General features: G+C 42.5%; 2 protein-coding genes across 7 annotated transcripts in view; one reads left to right on the top strand and one right to left on the bottom strand.

Annotated features, from left to right (window-relative positions):
• The window catches only part of PUS7L (pseudouridine synthase 7 like), a 110,407-nt gene extending 104,369 nt beyond the window's left edge, over positions 1–6,038 (bottom strand). Inside the window, exon 1 of one of the 4 annotated variants that reach the window (XR_011202295.1) lies at positions 4,993–5,286. The gene's annotated coding sequence lies outside the window, so the exon portion shown is untranslated. Of the gene's footprint in view, positions 1–4,992; positions 5,307–6,014 lie in introns of those variants that run through there. The other 3 variants (XM_069228829.1, XM_069228827.1, XM_069228828.1) reach the window with 3 other exon arrangements.
• Positions 5,377–15,936, top strand: part of IRAK4 (interleukin 1 receptor associated kinase 4) — a 168,465-nt gene continuing 157,905 nt past the window's right edge. The window contains exons 1-2 of one of the 3 annotated variants that reach the window (XM_069228833.1): positions 5,377–5,588; positions 9,541–9,709. In XM_069228833.1, coding sequence (XP_069084934.1) covers positions 9,549–9,709 — 161 coding nt within the window. In that variant the 5' untranslated portion in view covers positions 5,377–5,588; positions 9,541–9,548. Of the gene's footprint in view, positions 5,625–9,540; positions 9,710–15,936 lie in introns of all 3 variants that reach the window. The other 2 variants (XM_069228831.1, XM_069228832.1) reach the window with 2 other exon arrangements.

Genomic DNA, 15,936 nt, shown 5'->3' with positions numbered 1-15,936 from the left:
CCCCTTCTGCTGGGTTCTGAAAGTTCTCACTAACTGGGATGGTGCTCTGGGCTCAGTGTGTTAGTCCAGTGACAGCCTTCTCTTCCATGCAGTAATGGTGTGATATATCATTCAAAGGCTCAGGTGGTATCACCCTGAATGATGAAAGTCCAAGATAGCCCCTCTGTGAATCAAACATTTAATCCTTCCTGACACACAGATCTTTGCTGAGGACACATTTGGCCTGTGCGCTACCTTAGCGAATATTCAGGCTACCTTCACTTAAATGCCGGGACCTCAAATTTCAAATATTTGTAAGGTGAACAAAATGTGTGATGCATAAAAAACCCACTTGATGTACACTATTTCAATTGTCTTGGGTCTTTCCACTGCTGCCCTGTGTGAGCCAGATTATAATACCCTATCAGTGTTCTGCCAGCAACAAATCCATCATAGCATCTATTTGTAATCTTTCTTTGTTGTCTTATACAAAAAAAAGACTTCAGTCACAACAACATATTCGGGTTACACAAGTACAAGCAGTGGCTGGTCCTGGTGGCCACAGTTTGTGAAACAACAGTTCTCCTATTCAAAACATCTCCTGCACATGGAGTCTTTACTGTTACTGTCCATGATTGACTTTGAGGTGTAGTCCTTGGTGTGTGTACCCATATAAACAAACACATGTGTAGTCCTATTGTCACAGGGAGGCGTGGTTAAGCACTGAGATAAAAACCACTCAAAGCAGGAGTGAGAAAAGAGACACTTGATAGGATCAGAAAGATATTTTCTTAACATTGATTTTCCATGTACTTGGTAACCACGGCAATCAGAAATAAAGCATAGAGTTTACATCAAATAATGAATGGGAACTTAGTGGAGTGGTTACATGAAGACCTGGGTTGGAAGAGAGGAGAGAAGGTTAAACATTACTGGACTGTGCCAGATAATATGTAGATCATTATACACAGGAGTCCAGAGGATGACAGGGAAGAGCTCTGCACCTTTGACAGAGACTGTGGAGGGTATTCGAGGTGGGCCCTCTTCAAACAGGAAGCAGTGCTATTTGAGCAATGTTTTAGACAGCGCTTCAGGAAGTGGCATCTGCAAGGCTGCAGTAGCTGTGAGGGGGCTGTCATCAAAGCCATGACACCAGTGAACTCTGAGAGGAAGAAGTGATTGAGTTTGCTTCACTTTTGTGCCCTATGATACGCTGTTTCTCTCACTGTGTCACCCTTGTGTTAGCTACTTTGCGCTATGGGGGTGGGAAAACGGCTGTCTCTAGTAACTGAACTACATTTGAAGAGGCTTAATTTACATCCAAAAGCTAGGTGTTTTTTTGCTATCAAGCTTGAGACCGTGAAGTGCTTGGGTCTAGAGTCCACTCCTTTCCCACCATTTTGGAGACAGCACCTTTCACCATCTTCTTGCCTAGAACTAACCTATGTGCTTGGATGATGACCCTCCGGAGGTTATCAAGAACATGTGCTATCACCTAGTGTTAAGCTCTACTTAAGTAAGTTGATTAAAGCACCCACTGCAGAGGCCGTCACAGAACGAGAACGTCACAGATTACAATTCTGACATAGCTTTTTCACCTCTTCATCTCTGCAAGGTAGATTCAAATGAATTATAGCGATTTTGTTAACAATGGCATCTGCTTTGCAGTGCTATGAAATGGCAGAACCTTGATTAAAAAATAAATAAAAAAAGTATAGAGCTTGGTAAAGAGTTATTCCCAGATTGCCCCAACATCCAACAAAGAACCCTAGAGGAGAGGATGTGGCGTAAGGATCAGAGCTGCTGACTTTGGAGGTAGGGAACAATGTGAGTCTCAGCACCAGCTCAACATCCTGTAATTCTGGGCAAATCATTTAATATCTCCTTGCTACCAAAATCAATGTGTTCTTGTGTAATGTAACCGGTGCGCTCTGTCATACCTTTGCATCGAGTTCGCACTATATAAAAAACAAAAAAGCACACCAATACCTTTGTGTCAAGTTTGTGCTACATAAAATCGCAAAAAAAGTAAATAAAAAAGAAACCACAGACATCACAAAGAAACAGCAAGATGCCCAAAAAGAAAGAAGAGGAAGAAACAAAATACCGCCAAGAGCGTGAAGCAGCAAGGCAAAAGAAAACATGGGGGAACCGGGCAAGTGGACACAGTGGCACAGAAGTTAACAAGCGACGTCGGGAGGAGAGTGACTGAATGACAGGACAAGCAAGAATACGGTGGGGGGGGGGAGCGATTTAAGCAATATGGACGATGCAGTACAGTGACCCTTAGCTCAGAATTGTAAGCACATTGACTCACAGGAGCAGTAAACGAAGAAGAAAAAGTCCCCCAAAGAACAGATTAACATAACAAAACATAACTATACAGTAGTTAGTCCCTGCTCCCAAAGAGAACAAGCATTTGCAATGCATTGGGTCACACGTTTGCTCGAGTTAGAGCTATTAGCATTGCAAATTCCTAACTGGACTTTTCTAGCCACAATTTGAAAATGAAAAGTAAAACAGCGAGCCAATTCAAAGCGCCACGGCCGCCATGAGCATGAGAGCGAAGGAGGGACACAAAAGGAAAAAGAAGTTTGCTTGCAGTCAAACGTATCGGCAAATGTGCAATTATCCATGTAACAGGATCAATGGCCAAATCGGTAACAAAATCACCCCAAGGAGGAACAAACGTAAAGCATTTACCAATGATGATAAAGGATTTTTGAAAGGCAAGCCCATGAACGAGTGATAGTGATGGACGTGCGGTGGGCGTGGTTAAAAACCGACAGATAGATTACAACACATCAGAGTGCTTGCGCGCTCGACCTTAAAAGGAGGGACAAAGAGGCATGACTGACCACTAGCAAGCAAGAATTTTTAAATGACACTGAAACAAATAAAAGAAATGGCTTTAAGCACACAGCAGTAAGTACAATAAAAGGATACAAGAGGCCATACACTTACGCTCAAACTAAAAAGTAGTGAGCAGTGGAAGGATATATACATCAGTCAAAGAAAAGCATCATAAAGAGGCTATGCTGTAGGGGAGGGACAAAACACAGAGTGAGGCAATCTATTGAACAGCAAGCAAGCAAATGAGAGTGCAAATAAAGCCAACCAGCGGTAATCAAGAGGCAGGCTGCGAGGCCACTGTAATTTCACAATAGGTCTTTTGCAGTTAGACAGCTTGTGTTTGAAATACCACGCACTGGCAAAACCAATAGGTCTCACCTATGCAAGAGCTATTGGCTTTGCCAATGTCTTTTAGCTATGTTGTACATCAGCCTGGCTTCTGTTCAGCATGGGTATAAGTAGAGTGTCATAGAATGTCATGGTGAAGTGGCCCAGAATGGAGCGTCATGGAGTTGAGTGTTGTGTCATGGAGTAGAGTGTCATAGAGTGTTGTGTCATGGAGTAGAGGGTTGTGGTGCAGTCGGAATGTTGTAGAGAGGAGTGGCATAGTGAGGAATATGCATGGTGTGGTAGTGCACCGCTGTTACAGACAGCATGTTTTCAATTAAAATGACAATTACATTTGCACATAGTTTTACTGATTTGTTTTGATCATATTAAAATATTTGCTTCCACCACACTTCCGAATTACAAAGAAAATGCTTAATTTGTGCTTTCGTAATTCTGATGTATTCTGAAATATTTCCAGTTCAATTATAGACATTTAAGTTTTGTTGTGTACTACAAAAACCCTTTACAAGATTGTCACATAAATCCTCTCACTTTGAAATCCGGGAAAGAAAAGTAAACAGCAAGCTCCCTCGGAAGACAGAGCCCGACATTTGACATCTGTCTTAGAAAGTACAGAGATGGATAAGACAGGAACCAAATGTTAAGGCCTATTTACAGAAAGCTAGTACCCGTGGAAGAATGCAAGGAGCGATGTTGAACAAGGTTTGCTCTACATGCGTGACAAAGACATAGTGGATGGCCTAACGCAAATAAAGCAAGCAAAGAGAAAGCCAGAAGATGAGTTACAAACTGCAAAGACAATGGTAAGCAATGGGCAGAATGCATTCCCAAGGAAGCTTTCAGAATGCCCACAAGAGTCTTTTTACAAACATACAGTTGCGCTGTCTGGTAGACTTCGACCTAAAAGGGGGACTTTGCGCAAGTGTCCTCACTCCAATTTGCTTGTAACCTAAACGTCCATGTCATCCTTCGGCATAGCACAGCCTGCACGTCAAAGACACAAGTAACTCAGAAAGACTGGTAAACATCATTCACAAACATACCATTTAAACTACAAAGACAGCTTCTATATTTAATGGAAAGCTGATGTTTCTCAGTTCCTTGCATCAGCGGTTCATCTAGTCCAAGGATTTTTCTTTACATGAAGAGACTTTAGGTCCTTTTTTCCTAATAATGGGATAGCAAGGCATCGAAACACCAAATTTGGCGAGATGCCAAAAGGTACATGCAGTCATGTCTTCACTGTTAATCGTCTAATCAGCTGTAAGGCATAGTGTAGAGCATCACCAACATTGAGTCCTAGACAGACCTCTACTCATTTGTCACTAAAGAATCTGCTGGATCAGGAGTCCCTATGATGACATGACAAAGTTCAACGGGGCCTCACTCTGCCACTGTACAGAAGGTATCCATACTTGTCAATTCACCCACATTTGCCAAGTGTGATGCACATTTTACTTCTATTCGCCTGCCCTACATATAAAATGCCTCCATAGACTTTAATGGAGGCACCCCCTCTACAAACCTATGTCACCCTCCAAAAGAATTAATTCTTTATTTCTCTTAACGGGGGCACACATTCTTAAATGCCTGACTTTACCCACATTTCCGAGGAAAGCTGTTGACAGGTATCGTTAGCTAATAACAACAACACATTGCTACAAATTCCACAATGTAAAGAAAACACCTGATTGGACGAGTTACTCGCGCATATGACGGGTAGGTCGGCAGTGCAGAATTTGTTTTTCACTTGCCCTAAAACAATACCACTCAATGTCAATCTTAGGGCCATAGACTTTAAATACTGACCGTTTTCTACGTCGACGGATGTTTACATTGTGTTCTGGTTTCAGGAGTACCCATTTGTTTAAACCACCCGTCCTCAACACTGACCCGTTCTCGAGTCCTTGGGGAGCTGTTCTTTGCTGCTGTGGGTTTCAGCAGGAGGAGTCCCCTCTCACGTGGCAGAACCCGTCTCTCCCGGCGTCACTAGACCCGCTGCTCTCAATGTAGCGATAGCGAGCATGAACGGACTCACGGCACTAGAAGCGCCGGTTCACAGGCGGCTGGGCCATGCTTTTGCAACAGCGGGAAAGTTTCTTCCGGAGCAGCTTAAGCGGTGATGTGTGGGACGTCGTTTTGGGGGCGGATCTTTTTGTTTCTTAATAATTTAGCACTGAAGATTGCCTATTGCTGGGAAATACAGCTACTCGGACACTGCCAAAGTACAACCCTTTTTCGATTTTAGCCAATCAGTTGAGACGAACTTCTGGTTAGTTGCCCGAAGCTCAGAATGTAGAAGTCAAAGTAGGAAGCGGATACCGGTGTTCGAGGTGTTTTTTTCTGTAGACGGAAGGTGAGCTACCCATCTCCGGACTGTGTTGTCTGATTCGGAGTCTGGCAGTGTGAGTTAGATCTTCCTACATACTCTGTGACAAAAGGTAGGGTTTACTATTCACCAGAGGTTATTATTATATAGATGGTTTCACCGAAAATGCCACCATAGTGGCGATCACAGACTTACCGAAAACTACGCTACATTTGATCCCAGCTGAAAGGAAATTACTGTGTGACTGTTGACCTTCATGCCATCACCAGGAATAAACATCATGGCACACTAGTAATCTCCTGCGTCATATGTTGGGAAATCTCTGCAGCCCCCTCTAAGCTGTCTGCCGTATTTCTTGTTTCGCAGGACTAATGCCCTTAGTTGCCCCTAAAACCTTTGACAACCTAGGAACCAAGCACGGACATGGGATGCCAAAGCTGTGGCAGATCTCATGTGGCACACGTTTTCTTCCTATGCCCACTATATTTTCCTCAGTCCTCACATCTCATCTCTCCCCGGTGCCCGGCTGCTCTTCTTTCTGTATAGCTGGCGTATGTCTCCCACATAACGTGGCATCTTGAGCCAGTCCTGCAATTTATAGCCTCGTGGGTAGATTGTTGAGCCTTTGTTCGCAGTATCAAAAAGACTCCAATCCCCAGAATGCAACCCAGTTATGACTCAAGTACCCAGACTGCAGAAACTGTGGCCCTTGTTATTTGGCTTCCTGGAACATATGTGCTGCCAGAAGACGTTGACCCGAAGCTGTTTCTTTCGCCTGCCTGCTTCCTTTACTTCCCCTGTGCTTTGTGCTCCTGTATCCCCAGCCCATGCGCTGCTGTTCCTCTCTTTTCCATACCATATCCTGCCCTTGTTGGGTCATGCTACTTTCCCACTGAGCAGAAGCAAGCAGACAGTCCATGCTCACACATCCAGTCATAGGGCTCTGGAGGCAGCCCTCTGTCTTATCCTAGGGCTGCTAGTAGTGCTCTTAGTTCAGATATGCCTTGTTCAGCTGCACTGATAGCTACTGTCAGTTTTTTTGCATTTATGTGTGTGATTGATCCTGGAGGGCTGTAAAACGCAGAATGAGGGAAGGCTTTAATTAAAGCAGTAAGTGGTAGGACTGTAAACATGGTATCTCACAGGCGAAATTGATAGGGTCGGCAAGTATGTGGTATTGTTCAAGTCGGAAATAAAATAGTCCATAGCAAGTGCCTCTATTTATTTCAGGAGTTGTTGAGAGTGTGAAAACCCATTCCATTCCTCATTTCTGTCAGATATTAGAGATAAGATTAAGGGGACATGGTCAAGTGGGTCAGGCCATGAGGGAAGGAGAGGTAGAGCTTAATTTTGTGTGAGCTAGAGAACCTACTTAGGTTGAGGTGGACTGTGCTATGCGCCTGCATCAATGGATAGTATAGAACGTCTTCAGTTGCCTACAGGCGGAGCTCGCATCATATTGTGATTGTCCATCATATCCTGTACTAGCCATATAAGTCCTTCATAGAATGCTAATAGGGTACACTTCTGAGAGGCATGGTGCTGTCGGTGATTTCTTCTGGTGAACGATACACACCTTGGTAACCACCAGCAAGGTCAACATCCATTGTCTCTAGTGAGAAAATGTGTCAGGAATGTCCGGGTTCTCGTGCAGTAGGGCCCATTTCATTGACCGTGGAAAGGGGACGTAGCTACCTATCTTTAGGGTATGCCATACATTAGACCAGTATGAATCAAGAGCTGGGCAAGTCTATAGTATATGAGATAGCCCCACTTTCACTAGATTATGGGGGTCACTACGAGTGTGGCAGTCTTAAGACCTACACACTCGCTGTGGCGGTCAGGACCGCCGCAGATGCGGTGGTCCAACCACCACATTACAACCCTGGCGCTTAGACCGCCAGCTCCGCCAGAATCATGGATCACAGCGGCCTGGTGGTGGCGGAGATCGTAATCCGCCAAGGCAGCGCTGCAAGCACCACTGCTCTGCGGATAATGACCTCGTTCTCCGCCAGCATTTTTATGGTGGTTTCACCGCTATGAAAAGGCATGCAGAGGTCAGGTGCAGGGGGCCACAGGAGGGCCCCTGCACTGCCCATGCACTCGGCCCACATGCCCAGCACCCTCGCAGTGTTCACTGTCTGCTGCGAGGGTGCTGTTGCACACCGCTGGCTGCAGCTTGCTCCCGGCTCCATTACGAGCCGGAGACAATGCTGTAACCTGTTTCCCGCTAGGCTGGCAGGCGGAAACTCAGGTTTCCACCCACTGACCTAGCGGGAAACTCATAATGACTCCCGCGGGAGGACGATGCGTAGGCGGCGGCCACCCTGTTGGAAGTTTGGCGGACGGGCTTTACTGTACGCCACACTTGAAATGAGGCCCTATATCTCGAACACAATGGATCCCGACCCAGCCCTTCTCTGTATAGTTTAGCTGGCATCCAGTACTAATTGTGTATGATTTCATAATAGAAAAATGTAAGCCTTGATTCCTGTAATCCCTAATGTTGTGTTTCTACACTTGGAGGACCATTCTATTCCAGTGTACTCAGCACAGCTGCTGTGCGATTACAATATATTTCCTTAATTTTCATGTTGTACAGCCTTGACATGACTCACCTGTGTCCTTCTTATGTCTTCATGCAAGAGAGACCGGTTTCATGTAAGGGGAGACAGGTGGAGAGAGGCTATCTGCATGGTCGCTCCCAGCCTGCGCTTTCAACGTTGTATTAGTTGTCGGTAACACCAGTGCTTATCATTATGCCATACTTCAAGCTCAAAGCCTCATATGGGAAAGACGTATCTCTCAATAATTAGTGAAGCATGTTGAGACCTGTCAGACCTGGTCTCACAGTTTATTTGGCAATTTCTGTTTTTTTTTATTGAACACTTTGACATTGGATAGTTTACCAGTGTTTTTATGGAGTGCCAGACTATAAGTAGGCAGCTGTGTTCTAACACCACCCAGAATGGCAAAGGCACTACTTTCCAAGTGATAAAAATTAAGTGCAATAGATGTAGAATTCTATGGTAAGACTTGATATGGGGCAGTCCACGGCCACCAAAATGGGTTTGTGTGTACAGTTGTGGAGGTTTCTCCTTAGGCCTGTTTCCTTTCCAAATTAAAATCTTTATTCAGTGGTCAGTCCTCTTCCGTGGATGAGATGATACTAATAATAATAATGATGAAGAGAGCCTTCCTCCTTTCCAGGAAGTTATTTTCAGCCTTACAGTGTCATAGTGTTTGAGTGATAGAAAGGCTGCAGAGGATCCTACAGTTTCGGTCATGTGAGTAGGAAAAGCTCCCTGTTCATTGTAAGTTGCAGGTAGGGTTAACTGTGACTCCCTATGTTTGATTTGGGATGTTTCCCATTCTTATAATAGCACCATTTGATTCGAGATAGAGTGTTCTCTGCTTTGCCGAAACATGTTATGGTGGCATTAAAATAATAAAAAAAACTTTTGAAAATATCCTACAGTGCTGGCTTCCTTTTTAATAAAAAGAAAGTTGCTTATTAAGATTTAATACGTATGAAGGACCCATACCTTTCACAACTAATAAACCAATTTCCTACACGACGTCTTGTGGAAATGGACCTACACTTAACGTGTTTAACTTCGAGACTCACACAGAGTGACTGGTCTACCATGGTGACATGGCGTGGCAGACATGGCATCACATGTTCTTCACCCAAGTAGCATTTCTTGCAGCACATACAGGAACTATTTTCCAGGGAAGATTGTTTACCACAACCAATGGCTTGTGATTAGGCAGCCAAACTTTAAATTACCCAGGAAAGGTTCTGTCTTTCTTCACTAATTTTACAATGCTTACCAGCATCTTATCACAGTCTGCCTGTCCATTAATTTTATTTCTTAAGTATGAATTGTAGAGTTTGTGCTTTTTTCTTCTGTTGTGGCTTCTAATACTCAGTTCTAATTAGACACCTAAGTTATGGAGAGTGTTGAGTGTATGAAGTTTTATAGCTTATTTAAATAATTTACAAAATAGAAGTGTTTTTGTTTTAGAATAAAAGATGGACAAATCCATAACTCCTGCAACATATGTTCGCTGCCTAAATTTTGGGTTGCTCCGTCAACTGGCAGATTTTCTTGATCCACTGGAAGGTTGGAGGCGAATAGCAGTGGACATAAAGACACCTTCAGGAGAACCTAGATACACCCAACTTCATATAAGGTACAATGGCTATTGAATTGTGATTTTAAAATGGATTGAGTGATGTATTTGCTTAAAGGAATTATCTTTAGAATGTTTTATTTTTTATACTATATCCGTTTCTTGAAAGGGTAGTAGAATGATGTATTATTTCAGAGATTTCTTTGGATAGGGAATAGTTAGAGAAGCAGCTCAAACCCTATTTATATTTGAGCTTTGTGCCGACTGTTCACTCTCCTCTGGCTTTTGTTTGCCCTAAATGATTTATTATTTTTTAATTGTGTTTAATACAGTGTTTTATTTGTTCAGTATGTTTACTGGTTATGTCAGTTTCAGAGACAAGAGAGAGTTAAGGATTTTCTTCCCATCCAGAAAGTAAGTATCAAACAACGACCATGACCCTTTCACTGTCTGGGAGGGTTGAACATGTCATGTGGCTCTGGAATGGTCTGAACGAGCAGGAATAGTTTTGTTGCCTCAAACCGTTAAATTGCTGGATGCTGCACTTTAATTGACTGTGGCATTTGAAATTTCCAAAAAGATAAATGGCCCGGTCCTGGGAGTTCGAGTGCCTTCAAGGGAGTAGTGCAAATGTTGAAGTACATTTACAAGTTTCTGTTAATTGAGGTAAGAAGTTATGGAGTCCTGGGGAGAACTTGCACCGAATTAGCAGAATCCATAAAAAGCACACAGGCAATTACACAGATATGTAGATTTGAGAACCTGGGACTAGATGTACGTACCATTTTACTGGTTGTAAACGGCCTGCTGAGCCGTTTGCAACTGGTAAAGTGCATTTTGCTGTGTACAAAAGGCAAAGTACGGCTCAGTAACTTGTTACTGAATCGCATTTTGCTCTTGCGATTCAGTATTAGTAAGGGGCATGTTTAGGGCATCACTTCCTAATACGAACAGCACTGGCATGTATGAATGTTTTGCGACTGAAATGCAGATGCATAACATTAATATTTTACAGATTCCGTAGAGGAGGCGGTAATCCTTTTACAAATGGTAAGGGGGCCCAAAGGTACCTCTTCCCCCTTGTGAATGTGGGTGAAAAAATCATTTAAGCGCAGGCAGTGCTCCCATTGACCACTGTCTACTCTTAAAAAATTAAAAGGAAACTTCAATTTTATTTTTGTAATGTATCCCGTTTTCCTTTAAGCAAAAATGGCCTGCATTATAAAAAAAATACTTTATTTAAAAAGCAGTCTCATACATGGTGGTCTGCTGACCCCAGCAGGTCACCCTCCCTGTGAGTTCCGGCCATTCCCAGTGGGTGGCAAATTGTGACCTGCCTCATGAATATTGGTGGGAATCACAAACGGAGATAAACACATTGTTGTACATCACAGTTTGCAATTTCCTCAATGCGAATCACAAAAATTTGCTATTAGAAAATCGCAAACTAGATTTTTCCTACATCTGGCCTCTGATCCCTAGCAGGCCCAAGTGAGTTTTCACAAAATGTCCTGATATCAGTATATAGCATCCTGTCCTTCAGTGCATAAAACCAAACCAGAGCACATGATACCCACATCCTAATCATTGTGTTCTTTCAGGAATTCTACTGGCATAGCTAGTTTGAGGTGTTTGGGTCTTGCCCTTTTAGAAATTGGCACATAAACATGTGCATAGAAAAAAAGTAAATCCATTTGTGTATAGGTATAAATATGTATTTCTCTAATCACTAAAGCATATTGAACATTAGTTTGAAGACACTATTAGATGGTTAATTTGGAAAGTTTTTTACTAAACTACATTTTTGACAAAACTACATTTCCACACTGTTGATTTTCAGACTCTATATATTAATTGTATTTGAGTTGCTAATTGATACATTTCAATACGTTTGTTCTAAAGATTTTGTAAAAGATGTAGAACTTTGGGTTAGTCTATCACCCTGTGAGTTTGAACAGTAATTTGTGAGGCGTGATCTTAATAACCTTTCACTAATACGTTTGAGCAGCAATATAAAACAGTCACATTTAATATTCGGTGTTTCACAGACCTGTTAATTTAGTCCATTTAACTCTTCCTATGCTTACAGGGATGAATTTTCATTTCGTAGCTATGATGGGTGAGGGTAGAAAAAGTAGAGGTGTTCTTTTCGGTCTCTTTATTACCTGTCCCTCTAGTAGAGCCTGACTGCTCTTTCCCACACTACCAGGACTGAGCTACGGAGTTATTATAGTGAATCTGAGGGACCATATTTGGGGTACTGTGTTAGTATTACATAGTGAAGCCTAACCAGCATCATTGCCCACTTTCCTACATTTATCTATTGTGATAATTAGCCTAGTTTCCCCTTGGCATAAGCTACTTTCTGATTTGTAAATTTCTAATTGAAGAATGCTGTGAACAGGTACATCTGCATTAAGAAAGTCTGCCTATGAGTTGCTACTGAACTTCAGACTGAAAGCCATTCCTAATGTACATCCAATTGCTCAGTACAGCTCTCAGAAGAAGGTTTCAGCTTCTAAGGAATGAAGTCAACCAGTCCTTAACATATTTGTATAACATACTCCCTGTTAATATTTCATTTGTAAATGTAGCTCTTTCCCACATGTGCCTCTGTTATCTTTGGGGTTAGGTGGAGAAGAATGTTTTTGAAGTAGACAAATTGGCCTTCCATATCCCACTTTGCATTAAGAATCACATTTTGAGGTGCAAAACCATGGGTCTCCAAGTTTATGATGCCTCGCTCTGCCTTTCTGAACAGCAGCAGGAAGAAGGGGGGAAATTGATGAGTAGCAGGTAGCTATGTCCTTCCCATTGTTTTAAAATAAATCTTTATTACATGTTTACCGCATTCCACATCCAAATCAATCCACAGTGAAAAATCTTCAAAGAAAAAAAAGACATATATTAAGGGTACACATCAGATTGCTATAACAAAAAAACACAATTTCATTCTAGTTTTTGCACATAAGTGTCATAATTATTAGGGTGTGGACATTGCCCAACCAATTTTAATCTTTTTGTCCAGCCCACTCAAATTTCTGTCTCTATTAACCATGTATTTAAACCCCAATCTGCTGAGGGTGTTATTTTATCCAATTTGTTGTGTCAGATCTTTTATATACACCTTCTAGTCGTTCCGAACTGCCAATTTAATGTATGTTCAAGTCATTTTTAGGGTTTGCCTACGGTGTGCATGTGCTGTCAGCAAAACAAATTATTCTTAAAAAATAAATAAATAAAACTGGGCTTAGAGCCCGCCCATTTCTTACCAATACTTACCATTGGTTGGCGTCCACTTCACTCTTGTTTCTCTGCTTCTTACTGGTCACGCCTCCTGCTAGATGCTCACCTCCTCTTGCCGTCTTCTCTGGGCTTCTGTCATGCCGTGGAGCATGGACCCAGCCCAGCTTTTTGTTTGTGGCCAGTGTTCTTCCACTGGCTGCGTTCTCCTGAAGGTACTGTTTATTTTTTTTTGGTTTTTTATTTTTTGGCCAAGCACTCTAAAAGAGTGCTAAGCACTGCAGGGTCTCCCACTCCCACTGTATTTTTACCCCCACCCCTCTATCTGTTTTATCCCCCACCTTGCACCATCTGTTCCTTCCATGCCACCCGCTTCCCTCATTGCCCATTTGCCCCCACTCTCCTGCCAACCGTTTTCACCCCAGCCCACCCCTGTCCATTTTTACACCCAGCCATCCGTTCAGTTCTGCTCCTGCCCTTGTGCTGCTGAACCAGCATCTCCCAATCCCTCCTCCGTGCTCTTTTTACACATATTGTACAGCAGCCCATGAGCTGCTATGCAACATGTTTTATTAGAAAAAAAATTGCTATGGCGCGGTCAGCTCAGGCTGAAACATAGTGCCTTTTTGTTTTTGTGATGAGACCTGGCACCCTGCAGTCAACAAAGCACTGCTTCAGTTTATTGTATGATCCTTGAGCAGGTAAGCATATCTGTGTCTGCTCATTATGCAGTGTTAAAACTAGAGACCGCCTTGGGTCCTTGAGAGACCAGCCAATGGGTTGTGTGAATGGCCTTGAAATAATTTAACCTTATTACATGCATTGACAAAACCAATATATTTTTCAGATGCAAAACCTATTCGCTTTGCCATGCTTGTTATGAGGGTTTTCTTTGACTTCTGGCCACTCACCCAATTCTCTCACCCAGTTCTCAATCACAAGCGCCCTCCTTTCAAACCTCCTGCTAAAACCTCTCTTTGGCCATCAGCAATGCAAACTCAGCTGCTTTCTGTCAAATCTTAATCTTAGATTTAAATAGTTCAGTGCCCGGCAAGCGTATCTTTAGGGCTAAATGCAGTGCCATGCCCACTCTGGCTTCCATCCTTTGTCACTGGATTGCAGCACAGGAAAACATTGAAATAATGAATGTGGATACCTCCACCCCACCCTTGAGGCACTGCTTCAATTTAGGAACATCTGCTAAATGTATATTGTAAGCCTCCATAAAGGCTCTATGCAATAAACTAAAGTACATCAAGTGAAGTTTAGTGTTCGAAGGCTACAAGCCTTTGTCACAAGTTGAAGGACACTTTTTCCAAGTTATAGGACATTTTTCCAACCAGCTTCATTGAGCTATGCAATTTCTGTTCCATTTTTCTCAGACACGATTTCTTAACATCATTTTAAATAACATTATGTAGCAATGTTATTGTAACATTCCCCATAAGCCTGTCCTGTAGCATAGAAAGAATCTGTAAGTTTGTCCGTACATCATGTCTGCCTCCTCAAGCAACCCCTGCTAGTCAAATACATTTCACATGAAACGCATACTTCAAATAAGCCAGGCCTATTGGCTTTGCCAATGCTTATTTTCTTTGATCCTATGCACTGCAGTGCTTCTCCTGCAAGAGGTTCCCAGGTTGTAGATTACAGACTGACATTTTTTCCTGTGCTCATATAATGAAACTCAAAACACTATTAGTAGGTACTAAGTATATATTGCAAAAAGCAATGTAATGAAGGCTACTTACCAGATAATGGTCATGTTGACAGATACTGTAGCATGTTCCCTGGGTAACATATGCTCCTTTTTAAGGAGCCTGAGGACTGCTGTTATCTTGAACTAGTTCTTACGTATTGTCTGTCATGTTCCCACATTTGAAGAATTTCATCACTTCTGTGCATTATTACCTGCCTTGTGGGTTTTAGTTAGGGCGGGCTGATGCAGCGGAAATCTTATTTAGAATGTGAGTTTCCATCTCAGTCTGTAATTCCTAACACCTTGACACTGACTATTCATCCAAGCTACTGCATTCTGCCTACTTTCCCCACTGTAGTCCCCTCACGAATGTTTTGTCTGTGTGTATACTTTCCTATTTATAGATATTTGTTGATTGTAATACTAGTATTCCTACTGCTAACAAGGACCCCTCCCATTCTTTCTATGTATATAGTGCAACATCTTCTGCCTATTTTACCATCTTGTGTAGCCTCACTGAACAGACAACAGCCTAACAGCTGCCTGTCCCTGTTCCTCCTCCTAAGTCACTCTGTTTTCACCTCCCCATCCTGTTTTTAACTCTAGAGGCTGGATGGGTTGCGCCTCTTTGGATGCTCCATTGTTTCTTCTCTCCACAGCCACCATAGAATTGCGGAACAGCTGCTTCTCCTTTTATTCCTGTCTGCAAAGGATGTGGTGGTACTTTGTTTCCAGCAGGGAACATCCCTTTATAGAATTGGCAACTTAAAGTAACCGCTTACAGATACTTCATCTGCAAGCAAACTGATTTTTGAAGCCCTAACGAACCCAAGATATCAGTAGGATTATACCATCATATGCAACAACTGTCTACCCAATCGATCATTTCTGTATGAATATTTACTAAGGGCTTGCTTCAGATGGTATAGTGTGGAAATCATGCCAGGAAAGGCATCATATGTAAAAGCTTCGTAAAATGGTGGTGTAAACTACAACTTGGAACAACCATGTTGCTTTGGGAATCTGCCCCTGCATTTTTGTTTGACAGTTATATTGAAAACACAGTTCTAGAAGCTCTCTATTTGATAACCCCCACCATCTTACCTAAATATGATACCAAAGCATACTTTTATTTAAAAATGCCTTCTAGTGATCCTACTCCCTGTATACTAGTACCATGGTGGGGCCTGCGGTAATGCGTGGTAACATAGCAAGGTCCTAAACCTCTTCAAAATGAAGCACATCATAGAGCAAGTCTGCTAGCTGGAAGGTGCCAAAGTCGTAGATGGCACTTTGTTGCCAAAGCAGCTCATGGACTTTGACAAAATCAATTATGAATTTCAAA

This window comes from Pleurodeles waltl, chromosome 4_1 (assembly GCF_031143425.1).
Source record: "Pleurodeles waltl isolate 20211129_DDA chromosome 4_1, aPleWal1.hap1.20221129, whole genome shotgun sequence".
Taxonomy (NCBI): domain Eukaryota; kingdom Metazoa; phylum Chordata; class Amphibia; order Caudata; family Salamandridae; genus Pleurodeles; species Pleurodeles waltl.
This window is presented reverse-complemented; position numbering and strand designations above follow the sequence as displayed.